The 13850-nt window shown below is 36.0% G+C and overlaps 1 protein-coding gene across 3 annotated transcripts in view; it reads left to right on the forward strand.

Moving 5' to 3' along the window:
* Positions 1-13850, forward strand: part of HHAT (hedgehog acyltransferase) — a 601381-nt gene that overhangs the window by 467205 nt on the left and 120326 nt on the right. For all 3 annotated transcript variants that reach the window (XM_044672463.1, XM_044672465.1, XM_044672466.1), the window contains one exon: positions 12720-12864. In XM_044672463.1, the coding sequence (XP_044528398.1) occupies positions 12720-12864 (145 nt within the window). The remainder of the gene's footprint in view (positions 1-12719; positions 12865-13850) is intronic.

A 13850-nucleotide genomic window follows, 5' to 3' on the forward strand; every position in this document is an offset into this window, starting at 1 on the left:
TCTCTCTTTCTCTCTCTCTCTCTCTCCTCCTTTTCTTCTTCTCCTTCTCCTTCTCCTTCTCCTTCTCCTTCTCCTTCTCCTTCTCCTTCTTCTCTCTTCTCTCTTCTCTCTTCTCTCTTCTCTCTTCTCTCTTCTCTTTTTACTGATAAATGCTTATAAATCCGATGGTCTACAGATCAGTTTTCTTTATAACAACATAGTCAAGCAAAACAACTTCCACATTGTACATGCCCCCAAAATATTTGTATCATTCTGCTCTCTGACCCTGTCACTTTTTTCTTTCAGAAAGTGGATAGAATGAATGAGTTCTCTGGACTTGTGGTTGATTCTTTTTTGAACAGTCATTAAATATTTCAAAATTGTCTTTAAAATATTGTCATTGATGTACAAATTATTCTCCTGATCCTACTTGCTGTACTCTGCAAAAGGTCATACAAATATTCCAGGTTTCCAAATAATGTGCTTTGGGTCATATATTCCAAGGAGATCAAAGATAGAAATGCTCCATATTTATCAAAATATTTATAGTAGCATTTTTAGTGGTGGGAAAGAACTAGAAAAAAAAGAGAGTACTCATTAGTTGGGTAATGACTAAACCACAAGCTGTAGTAAATGAATGAAAATAGAATATTGTGTTTAGTAAGAAATAAGTAATGTAAAGAAATATGGAAGAATTTGTGTAAATTTATATAGAGTGAATCAAAGAGCCCAAAGAACAATGCGCTCAATGACTATAAGAAAATAAAGTCCTCTAAAAATAAGTCAGTCATTCAATAAAGCCAAATAGGCAAGCATTTATTAAGAGTCTACTGTGAAAAAGAGTTGGGTGAGGGGTAGACCATAAAGGAGGATAAACAACCTTAAAAAAGGCTTGGCAAGCCCTCACACCAGATGTACTAGTTCTCCTTTAGCATCCATACAATTATCACCTGTGGCTCCAAGAAGCTATAGCATGTGCAGTTGCCATACTATGGTAAACCTTGTTGGCAGATGAGCTAAAAACCATTGAGAGTAATCAATGGACCATAAATCCATTGATAAATTGGGGGTGTTCTACTCCAAGTATGTGAAGACTTCTCCTGGTGGAATGGTTGGATGAGAATAATTTGTCCTAATAGCCATGAAAGTGACTGGAGCATGAACTGTGGAGAGCTAAGAGCTTGGGCAGACATGGAAGATGCCAGGGTTGTCCATGACCTCCTGGGCCATCACCAGTCATACTGACTTTTGTCCTGTCACTGGACTTCAATGACTCTGGAAGAATGGGTGAAGATAATGACTGTGCACTCACTTAAATCCAATTATGCACAAGCCAAAATATAGATCCCCAATGTCATTGATCCTCTTCAAAAATGAAAAACAAACAACACTCTGTATGAGTTCTGTGTTAGCACTGAGAATACAAAGACAGAAAAAAAAATTAAATAGTCCCTGCCCTTAAGAAATTTATATTCTAATGAAGGAGACAACTTGGGCATAAAAAGGCATATTAAAAAACACATACAGATACAATGAATCTTAATTGAAAAATCAATGATAGACCAGAGAAATGATAATGAAATGTATCTCCCTTCTTTTATAGAAAGGCAGGGACTACTATGGGAAGATGCTGCATATAGTATCAATCACTCAATTGTTTTTACTCTCTTTGTTGAAAGAGAGGACAGCTCTGGGAATAAGGGGAGGATAGCATTGAAAACAAGCATTAAATATTATTTATCTATCTATAGATATAGATATGTCCACATAAACACATACGTAAGTTTCATTTATATGACTGATTTAAATAAAAGAAAAGTCATCAATAAAACTCATTTTAAAGTAAATAATTATATAGCAAACTCTCCCTTGGTACACCTAAATGTTTATATTAACTGGAAGTCCAACTGAAGAAGGAGTTTCTCAGCTAGAAATCTTCTGGCTTAAATATTGAAAGCCATCTTTTATCTCATGAAAAATCATCTGGTATGAAAATAAGTAATTTTTATGATAACCAAGTAACTGATATGAAAATTGGATTGTCTTTACATAATTTCAATGTGCACACAGGGTTTTATAAATTCAGCTCTCTAGTAAAGTCAAGGACATAAGACTTTAGTTAAAACTGAAATTAGTATATTTTGGTATCTAAAACAAACCCCATAAACAGCAGATAAGACAAGAGCTCATGCTTGTGTAGGGGGAAAGGCAAGACCTAAGAAGCATTTGAGAAAAGACAAAGATCACAGGATTTTGGTGCAAGGCTTCCTCTTCTTCAGTGGGGAGCAAAGTAGGAGAGGTGCTCACATCAATTTACCATCTCATTACTTTTCTATTTTAATAATTCTTGCAAACAAGTTGCTAAGCTCTTTTGTTTCTATGTTACTGAATGCCTGAATGTTCTATATCAGTGTTTTCTAATTTTGATAGCTGAGGGCAATGCCCTGGTCACCCCTATAGAGTTATGGCTTTAATCATATTTTTTCTACCAATGTGGCCAAAGCTTCCTTGTATCTGACTCATTTCTGTTACTTCTAGTTCTTTTTATTAGTGGGAAGATGAGTTCTAAAATCTGAATTTTTCTCCTTGTTAGCAAGTATAGTTTTGTCAAGGAAAGAGATGAAGCTTCTGGTTAAAATGAGCTTTTTGGAGTTTCTGTAGATTTCATTTATCACGACATCCTTTGTCCCCTCTTTAGAATGTAGAACTGAGAGTTGGCTACATGTCTCTTGGTTTCTATTTTAAGTCATGTTCGCTCCTTACAAGCTTTTTGGCTTCAGTACTCTTGTTCTTTTTTCTTTCTTTCTTTTTTTAAAAATCAGCGTTCTTAGTTGTTACTGGTAAAAATTGGCTAGGAGTTCATCATTTCAGTACCAAAAAAAACCATTGTGAATGCTCTCCTTTCAGTCTCATAGATTAGAAGATGTTTTGGATGGTTTCTTTTGTTTCTTATAAACTGAACCCTATCCACTGGATAAAAAGGTGTTTGGGGACCCTTAAGCCATATTGCTTTAAAATTTTTAGATATACAAGGAACTTTAGAGGTCAGCCTGCTGCAATTCAATCCTTTATAGAGCAGGAAGCTGGCTTCCAGAGAAATGTTTTGCTCCAGGTCCCAAGGATAGTAAGTGGCAGAACTAAGTTTGAATTCAGGACTTCTCACTCCAGATCCAGCTTCCTTTCCAAGTTTCTATATTTGCTTTATTGCCATAAATAAAGAAAGCATCATAGACTGACCTCTGAAATTCTTCAAAAAGATGTGCCCCTTGTCAGTAATTTATTTGGGGAATAAGACATCAGGATTTAGAACCACAGAACCTTGGTTCTCATCCCAGGCCTAACTTGAACCCCATCCCTGCCATTTGCTACCAGTGTTGCGTTGAGCATGTCACCTGTTTGGCCTTCAGTATCCTCACCTTTAAAATGAAGGGATTGGTAGCTAAGTGGAATAGAGTAACAGGCCTGGAGTCAGGAAGACTCATCTTCCTGAGTTCAAATCCTGTCTCAGACACTAGCTGTGTGACCCTGGGCAAGTCACTTAACCCTAGTTTCCTCATCTATAAAATGAGATGGAGAAGGAACTGGTAAACAACTCCATTATCTTTGCCAAGAAAACCCAAAAAAAGATCATAAAGAATCGGATACTACTAATAGACAAAACAATAAAATTGTATGTCCTAAAATGAAATGATTGGACTAGAAGACCTCTAGGAGCCCTTCCAGCTCTAAATTTGTGATCTGATGATCTTATGATAAAGTGTAGAATGAAAGCTATTAAGATGTCTTTTAGAGTTTCCTTCACATATAGTTCCAGTGTGCCTAGAAATATCCAAGAGGCAGTATGCAAAGCCATATACTCTCCTGAAAATTACTGATGCCATATTGGGACAACTCATTTTCCCCTCTCTCTACTCCTGACAGCTTATGTATTGTTGCTACTGATGTAGAAAGTAGACTGATAGATTAGAACCCCTTAGTTTTTAAAGGCTATATGTATGGGGACAGATAGTTTGCTAAGTGGGTAGAATATGAGGCTTAAAATCAGGAAGAATTATCTTCATGAGTTCAAATCCAGCCTCAGACTCCCACTAGCTGTGTGACCCTGAGCAAGTCAGATAACCCTGTTTTTTTGTTTCTTCAACTGTAAAATTATCTGGAGAAGGAAATGGAAAACTTGCCAAGAAAACCGTAAGTGGGATCATGGAGAGTGGGACCCAACTGAACAATAAATACAGTCTACACAAATGCTTTAGTCATTACCTTTTTCAAACCAATGCAACATCATACCCCTACTCAGCAGACATTCTTCCTCAGTCCTCAAGAAATGAAATGAAATGAAATGCTATCTTTCAAGAAATGCACTTTCTTTCACTGATATTTTCTGTTACATGTTGCATTGAATTAGGGGCTGTCAGCTATTTTTTGTGTGTGTCATGGATTCTTCTGGTAGTTGTGAAGCCCATGGGCCCCTCCATTCTCAGAGAAATGTTTTTTTTTAATCTTTTTTATTCATCAATTAAGAAAATCTTTCCATGGTTACATGATTCATGCTCTTTCTCTCCCCTCCTCCCAACCCCCTCCCATAGCCCACCTGCAATTCCACTGAGTTTTACATGTGTCATTGATCAAGACCTATTTCCATATTATTAATATTTGCACTAGGGTGACCGTTTAGAATCTACATTCCCAATCATATCCCCATCGACCCATGTGATCAAGCAGTTGTTTTTTCTTCTGCATTTCTACTCCCACAGTTCTTTCTCTCGGTGTGGATAGTGTTCTTTCTCATAAGTCCCTCAGAATTATCCTGGGTCATTGCATTGCTGCTAGTAGAGAAGTCCATTACATTCAATTGTGCCACAGTGTATCTGTCTCTGTGTATAAGGTTCTCCTGGTTCTGAGGCCTCATTTCCTGGACGTCATTCCAGTTCACATGGAATTCCTCAGAGAAATGTTTTTAAATGTTTGCAATAAAATACAAGGATTAAAATGAACTCAAGTTTATTGAAATACAATTATCACAGCAGGTAGGTGGCTTAGTGGATAAAAAGCTTAGAGATAGGTAGTGCTGGATTCAAATCTGAATTCAGACATTTCCTAGCTGTGGGATCCTGGGCAAGTCTCTTAACCCTTACCACTCTTCTCCGTTGGAACCAATATTTATTATAGATTCTAAGGCAGAAGACAATGGTTTTTAAAAAATAGAAAAGAAAAAGAAAGAAATGATTATCAAAATATTTTTTTTTAAAATAAGTTCATGGAATCCAATTTAAGGAGCTCTGCTTCAGGATATTTTCATTGTGGGTTGATGTGGTCAGTAAAAAAAAAAGTCATCATTTTTTGGTCAGCTTTCTAGTAATAAGCCTCCATGGATTTAATTAGGCAAGTCCTCACATGAAAGCCAGACAGCTACTCTGCAGGGACATACTTGAAGGTTTTCCAGATTGGCAGGACCTGACAGACTTGTGACCTGTGTTTCAATAGCAAAGCCTTCAAGAACCTAGGATTATTTTCATGCCACAATGAGGCATCCATGGAAGACATTAGCAGGCACTAACCATGCATGCTTCTCTATAATTCATATCACCTAGAGGCTCACAGCTTTTCCTAACTGTATTCTTTTGTAAAAATTATTTTTATTTTGTTAAATATTTCCTAATTACATATTTTGAAAATTTCCAATAATTTAACAGAATTTTGAAATCAATATTCCCTCCTTTATTCTCACTGCTTCCTCCTCTTTGTGGGGGCAAGCAATTTTATATGGATTATACACCTTGTTCTTGTTTTTCAGGCAGTTGTAGCTGACCATTTATGACTCTATTTTGGGATTTCCTTGACAAGGATCCTGGATTTTGCCATGTCCTTCTCTGGCTCATTTTATGGTTGACACTGAGGCAAGCAGAGTTAAATGACTTGTCCAGAGTCATACAACTAGTAAGTATTTTAGGCCAGATTTGAAATCAGGAAGATAAGTATTCCTGATTTCAAGCCCAATGTTCTAATCACTATGCCAGCTAAATGCAGATTATACACTCTAAGTCACACAAAACATATTGCCATATTAGTCATATTGCAAAAGTAAATATAAACAAAATAAAACAATAAAAATAAAGTTTTAAAAAAGCATGTTTCAATTTGCATTCAGATTTCATCAGTTCTTTCTCTGGAAATAGATAGCATTTTTCATCCTGGGTCCTTTGGAATTGTCTTGGATCACTATCTTGATCAGAGTAGTTAAGTCTTTCATGGTTGATCATTCTTAAAATATTGCTATTACTGTGTACAATATTTTCCTCGTTCTGTTCATTTCAATTTTCATCAGTTCATGTAAGTCTTTCCAAGTTTTTTTCCACAGTGTTAGCATTCTTATTTTGTTAATCAAATAAGTGAAAATGTTAGTTTGTATTGTATAATATAAACTATTAACTCTCTTAGGAACAGGTGCTTTGACAAAGGATCTATTAGATCATGTAAAATTGGATGTTTAATGAAATTAGGATATAAAACCTGAAATTATAATGAAACCCTTGGAGTCATTGTCTTTTAAATTCAGGTTCTTTCTTTTAAAAGAATATTTAATATTTATTCTCAGATATTTCAGACCCTCCCTTCCTTTCCTGAACCATAGAAGGTATCACCTGACAAAAATGTGTATATGTGTAAGTGATATATATATATATATATATATATATACATAATACATAGAAAGAGAGAGTGTCTTGTGTTTCTATTTTTCATTTCATTTTCTGATAGACATTCACAAATTATTCTATTAATTCTATATTAATTTTATTATTAATTCTATAGCTATCTGGAATATTCTCTTGGTTCTACTCATTTCACTATTCATTATTTCATGTAGGTCTTTCAAAGTTTTTTTAAATTTCCAGGTTTTTCTGAAATTATCCTTATCATTTCTATTATGACATTATTCTTCCGTCACAATCGTATACTACAAATTGTCCAGCCATTCTCCTATTTATGGGCATCCTCTCTGTTTCCAGTTGTTTGCCACCACAAAACAACCAGAAATATTCTCAACAAATAGTTCTTTCTTTTCCTTTGATTTCTTTGGAATGTAGACCTAATAGTGATATTATTAGGTCAAAGGATATGTACAGTTTTGTAGCTCTTAGGGCATAGTTCCAAATTGCTCTCCAGAATGATTGGACAATTTCACAAATCCACCAATAGTGCATTGGTGTCCCAATTTTTCCATATCCCCTCCAACATTTTGTCATTTTCCTTTTCTGTTATGTCAGTCAATCTGATAGGTGTGAGTTTGTATCAGCATTATTTTAATCATGTCACTATTAATAACATTGATTTCTTCTTCTGAAAACTGTCTCTTTATATCCTTTGACCATTTATTGATTGAGAATTGGTTCTTATATTTATGAATTTGATTCAGTTCCCTATATATTTGAGAAATGGGACTTTATCAGAGAAACTTGCTGTAAATCCTACCCTCTTAGTTTCCTGAATCCTATCTTTATTCATAGGAAACTCTTGGTCCCACCTCAAAAACATACTATTTTGTGACTTTGGATAATTCTTTGGGCTTCAGTATCTTCATTTGTAAAATTAGGGAGTTTGATTTTAAGAGAGACCTTTAAGGTCTCTATCAGATAATGATCTATGCTTCTGTGGTCCTATGAAATATAGTCACTTTTCAAATATCAAATTTTCCATCTATCTCTTTTCCTCAGTGAATGAGGCACCTAAATGGTGCACTGGATAGAGCACTGAACTTGGAATTAGGAAGACCTGAATTAAAAATCTGCCTCACTCATACACTAGTTATTTGACTCTGTTCAAATCATGTAGCCTCTTTTAGCCTCAGTTTCCTTGTCTATAAAATGGGGATAACAACAGCACCTACTTCATAGGATTTGTGAGGATAATCTGAGAAAACATACATAAAGCACTTTGCAAATCTTAAATCATTTCATAAATAATAGCTATTATAATCTCATGCAGGTTACCTCTATGTTTTACACAGATTACAATCACCTCAAGTGGTATGGATTCAGGGCATAGAAACACATTTTTTAAGGGGAAGCCAACAGAACAGTCAACATTTGCAACAGATGATCCACAACAGAATTAGCTAAAATGAAAATGTCTCTAGGCTTTCTGTTCCATTTTGGATTGGATTGAAACAATTCAATAAACATTAATAAAGCAGTCGGTACTGGAGGAGGGTACAAAGGCAAAAAATAAACAATCCTCAACCTTTAGGAACCTTATATTCTTCTTGGGAAAAACAGTATGTAGTATTCAGTGGGTAAACATAAAAAATATACCAAATAAACTGAGCCATTTTGTGAGGAAGGGTGGGAGGAAGAAGGAGCACTAACAATGAAGGAATGAAGGAAAGGCTTGTTATAGAAGGGAAGGCAAGTGGGCAAAACATTTATTCATTGCTTACTATGTGCCAGACACTGTTATGCACTGGGAATACAAAGAGAAGCAAAAAGAAAGACAGACTCTTACCCTCATGGATTTTGCATTCTAATAGAGAAAAATGACATGTAAGAGAAAACTAAAAAAAGTATAAAAGAATTATAAAAGTAAATTATAAAACTACATAATGAAAACATTATATACAGCAACAAGAATCTTGTTTGAAGAATGACTTCTATATGTCTACCTCCAGAGAAAGAATTGGTAAATAGAAATGAATAAGACATAGTTTTAATTATACATCTCTCTGTCTTTTGGGCAAATGATGCCTTCTTTAATTGGAGAAGGGGAGGGAGGGAGTTAATTGGATATTTTAATGTAATAAACATATAAAATTTAAATTTTAAAAAGAGATTGAAAGAGGTGATGGCATCTGAATGGGGTATGGTGAAGGAAGAAATCTGGAGAAAGAGCTGGGAGATAAATGGGGTGAATTTGACTTGCCTGGGCACTTTTAAAAAATGGAGGTCCTTGGATGAGCTGACCATTCAGAGAAGGTACCTACAGGGGCAGAGGGAGTCTTTAAGGTTGAGAAAGCTTCAGGGAAGTGATGGGGAAAGAAGTTTGGAGAATCAGGAGTGAGAGCAGAAGTATGAAAGAGATCTCTTGAGTTGGGGCTTGAAGGACACTGCATTTCCAAGAGACATGGAAGCAGAAGATGGCATGTTGCTTTGGGGAATTCTGTTAGAGGATCCTTTCTAAGTATAGCTTATCATGTTGGGTTGTGATCTTTTAATTGGGGAACCCATTGACAATTGAAATGTAGATGGGGAAGAAGATTTTTGTGAAAGAATATTGGAGTTGGAGGGAAACAACCTGGGTTCTACACTTGGTTATGCCATTTACCAGTTATGTGTCCTTGGCAATAAACTCTACTTCTGAGTTACTATTTCCTACTAGTATAATGAGAATTAAATTAGATGATCTTCCAAAGAATGATCCAGGCTTTGATTCTGAAAAAAAAGGATTATTAGAGACTTCCATTCTATGACCCTTTGACTCAGTGGTTCTCTGTCTGAGCAGTCCACCACAGGCTTTTGCTTTATTTAGACTAGGAAACAAGCAAAACTAGCTTCTACCATGTCTTGAGGTTGTGTGTTTTCCATGTTTTCTTCTCTTTCTCCCTGTATTCATCAGGTTTCTGTATTAATCAGTATATTTGGAGAAAGCAAAAGGACCTGAGGCGTCTATGGGCTGAGCCACATGAATTCCTTATGCTAGATGTGAAATTCTAAAGCATGGCTGGGCCAGGTGGGGTTACATTGTCACAGATGCAGCCTAATAGCCTCTGTTTACATTTAGTGATTGCACATGTGGCACCTGTGACCAGAACAGCTGGTGTTTAGAAATAAAAGCCTGGTTTCCTTTATGAATTCCAATGAATAATGTAAAAGGAGGAAGGGAGGGGAAAGAGTGAATTGTAGTAAAGATATCTTCATTACTTTAAGTTCCTGTGATTTGCTGATGCTAGCTAGCAGTGCAACTGATTTAGAATACCTTTTAGTGTTGTTGTGGTCCAAAACTTTATCCTCCCCTAAAGCTAATCTTGTGATTTGCATCTCCAAATTTACCTAAACTAGTTCTATGATAGCATACATGAAATCAAGTCTTTGGGCTCATACCCCAAACCTTGCCAAGTTTATAGGTTTGTCCACACTTATGCTCTACTGGATTAGCCTCCAACAATCCAAGATTCTTAACCTCATGATGAAACATCAGAGGAGGGTTTTAGTGCAGAGTGAGGGGAATAAGCTAGCCTAGTAGATAGAGTTCTCTACTTGGAATCAAGAAGATCTGGGTTCAAATCCCACCTCTGACATTCACTAGCTTGGTAACCATTAGCAAGTCACTCCTCTCCTCTACTCTAGGACTCAATTTTCTCATCTATGAAATGGGATGACAAGAGATCTGAAACAGGGGGATATTCGGTTCATTATGGTAGAGTGCTGGATTTGGAGAATCTCTGAGTTCAGATTATATTTCCACCATTTATTACCTATGTGATTTTGGAAAAATTACTTAGCCTCTCTGGACCTCAGCTCCCAGATCTGTATAATGGATTCAGAAGAACCTTCTAAATGTGCTCTAAATTTGTGCCCCGTGACACCTAATAAGGGTATTGCAGGACTTAAATGTAAAAATGTATGTATGATACTTTGCAAATCTAAAAGTACAAAGAATGGTGGATGATATACTGGGCTTGCAGTCAGAAAGCCTTGGTTCAAATGTGTAGCAATTATATGCTAAGTCATAGACAGGTTGCAATCTATGTTAGTGGAGAGAACTTCTGCCTTAGAGTTACCCAACACTGATAAAAATTGCAGATCCTTGATTTGTTTATTTGTATCAAGGTCAGTTATTGATATGTAAAAACAAACCAAATTACTTATACTCAAGCCAAAAGAATCATTTATTAAAGCTCCTGTTTGTATATAACTTTCAACGTGGCATTTCTTGTATGTGAATCTGACATGTTCTCTGAGCTGTTTTTCCAGAAGTAGGAATGAGATCCACATTCTCTCATTTGTTCCTGATGGGTCTTACATCTCACACATCTGTGGGATATGGTTGAGGTCTGAGTGAATTGAGGAATAAAGGAGAGAATTTATCAGACCTATAATTTTGGCTTCATTGGCACCATATTCTCATTCAGTGTGGCAACTCATATAGATCACATGGGGCTATACTCGTTACTGTAGAGAATAATTGATTAAAACAGTTTGGGTTCCCTAGAATTGGAAACAAACATGCAAAGAAGTTAGAGACAAAGTAGGAAAAAATGAACTAAATTATAGACAGTCAAAATATTTAGTTTATATGTGGCAAGGGTAAGTGCATTTTAAGATGGAGAACATTGAGGTTTTGAACTTAAAGAGGTTGTCTCTGCTTCCCAGATTAATCCCAAAAGACTTATTGAAAGAGGTGGGCATGTTAATAGCCATTTGAATTGGTTTACTGCTCTGAGGGCAGGAATATTCCAAAAAGATTATACTTATTAAAAGAAAAGATCTGTGAAAAACTGTAAACAATTAGGTCCCCATCAATTAGGGAATGGCTAAACAAATTGTGGCATATGAAGGCAATTGGATATTACTGTGCTGTAAGAAATGATGATCTTGATGAATAGAGTGAAACATGGAAAGATTTAAAAAGAACTGGTGATGAATGAAGTAAGCAGAGCCAGGAGAAGATCATATACAACGACTACAACAATATAAAGGAAAAGAACAAAAATACTAAAAAATTGAAACTGAATATTGCAAAGTTATAAAGAAGGTGCCTGCCCCCAAGAAGAAATAGAAGATAGTTATCTCTACCCTTTGCAGAGGTAAGAGAGTTCTGTGGGTGGGGAGAAAGGAGACATTATAACATTATTATTTTAAGCATCTTCTAGTTGCCTGGAGCTAGATTAAGGGTTTTACAAATATTTTATCATTTAATCCTCACAGCAACCCTGGAAAGAAGAGGCTGTTATTATCCCATTCAACAGTAGAGGAGACTGAGTCATATGAGGGTTAAGCTGCTTGCTCAGGGTTAGGTTAAGAAGTATCTGAGGCTAAATTTGAACTTAGGTCTTCCTGACTCCAAACTCAGCTTTCTATCCTACTATATGGAGCACTGTACATGTCTTCAGATTTTTTAAAATATGTTGATTGATTTTACATAATTTTTCTCTTATTTAAAAAAATTCTTTGTTATATGGGTTGACTCAGGGAGGAGGAGAGAGAAGGGGGAATGTAAGCAATGTAAAGACAAAAGATGGCATTACAAATTCTTTTAGATTTTAAGAAAATCTCTGTTTCTACAAGATCAGAAAATTGAGAACTGGAAGTATTAAAGGGATTTAATCCAAATTCATCTTTTTACAAATGAGAGAGGCACAAGGAGTTAAAGTGAATTGCTAAACATCGCAAAATGGTAAATAATAATAATAATAATAATAGTAATAACAAGCTGACATTTACATAGCACTTTATTAAGATTTACTATGCACTATATATCCCTGATCTCATTTGATCTTCACAATATTCATGAGAGATACAGGCACTATTATCCCTTGAAAGATGGAAAAATAGAAATTAATAGAGGCTAATAATCTTATCCAGCATCAAGCAGCTGGCAAGGGTCTGAGGTAGGTTTCAAATTCAAGTTTTATTGACTTTAAAACAGTGCTCAATGTCCACTACCCTGTGTAGAGCCAGGGCAAGTGCTTTCAGGAATTAGCAACTTTTATATTTATTAATAAATGTTTCTTTGTTGTGTTGGGGCAGGTGCAGCATCTCTCCCCACAAGTTTGCCGTCGACTGCATGCCGCTTTGGCCGGTGCCTCCACCTCAATGCTGATTCTGTCCAACCTGGTGTTTCTTGGGGGAAATGATGTTGGGAGAATCTACTGGAACAGAATCTTCTTACAAGGTAAGCCAGGAGGTTTTGTAGCTTTGGATAGGACTCACTCTTCAATCTGTAAGCCAAATCAGCATCCAGGATCTGGAATGGCATCTTGAGCTAATGCTAGATTGTTAAGTTTGTGATGCTCACATCAAATACTTTGGTCAGGGTAGGAAACTACCTTTGCCTTCTTGGACATAACCAATAACCCTTAAAGAGTTTCTTGAGCCTCAGTATGGTTAAGTGACTTCTCCATGGTCATGTTACCAGGTCAGTCAGTCAAGGTCAGAAATAGCATTTGAACCCAGATGTTCTTGTCTTCAAGTCCAATGCTCTAGCCTTTCTACCCGTGCTTTTAGGAACAGATATTAGTCAAGAAAAGTCCATCCATCATCACTGAGCATGTATGCCATTCACTAAGTAGAAACACCAATTATAATTAGATATTTATGATGTAGTAGAAAAGAGGATAGATTTGGAGTCAGAGGAGTTGAAATTAAATATTGACTTTGCTATTTCCTAGATACTTAATCTAAGCAGGCAGGTTATGCAGTGGTTAGAATGTGGGACCTAGAGTTGGAAAAAACCTTACTTCAAATTCAACTATACACTCTTACTAATGGGCTGATTTTGAGCAAATCACTTAACCTCTGCCTGACTCAGTTTACTCTTTCATGAAATGGGAGATAATAATAGCTCCGGTCTCCAGCTGGGGGCATAAAATTAGATATTTATAAAGCATTATCCAAATATTAAAGCATTCTATAAATGATTTGCCCACAGTGGGCAAATCACTTATCCTTTCTTGTCTTTAATCTGTACATCTATAAAATGGAGGGGTTGAATTAGATGATTTCTGAGGCGCTCTCTGGCTCTCAATTGATGATCCTATAATTTTAATGTTAAACAGTATCTCAGATTCTGCTGTTTTTATACCACTTCTCCTGCCCTTGCTATTCCTACTCTAATTTCCTATTCTCTCCCAAGGTACTTCAGTGTGTGGTTGTCCCAAC

This window comes from Gracilinanus agilis, chromosome 4, assembly GCF_016433145.1.
Source record: "Gracilinanus agilis isolate LMUSP501 chromosome 4, AgileGrace, whole genome shotgun sequence".
NCBI lineage: Eukaryota > Metazoa > Chordata > Mammalia > Didelphimorphia > Didelphidae > Gracilinanus > Gracilinanus agilis.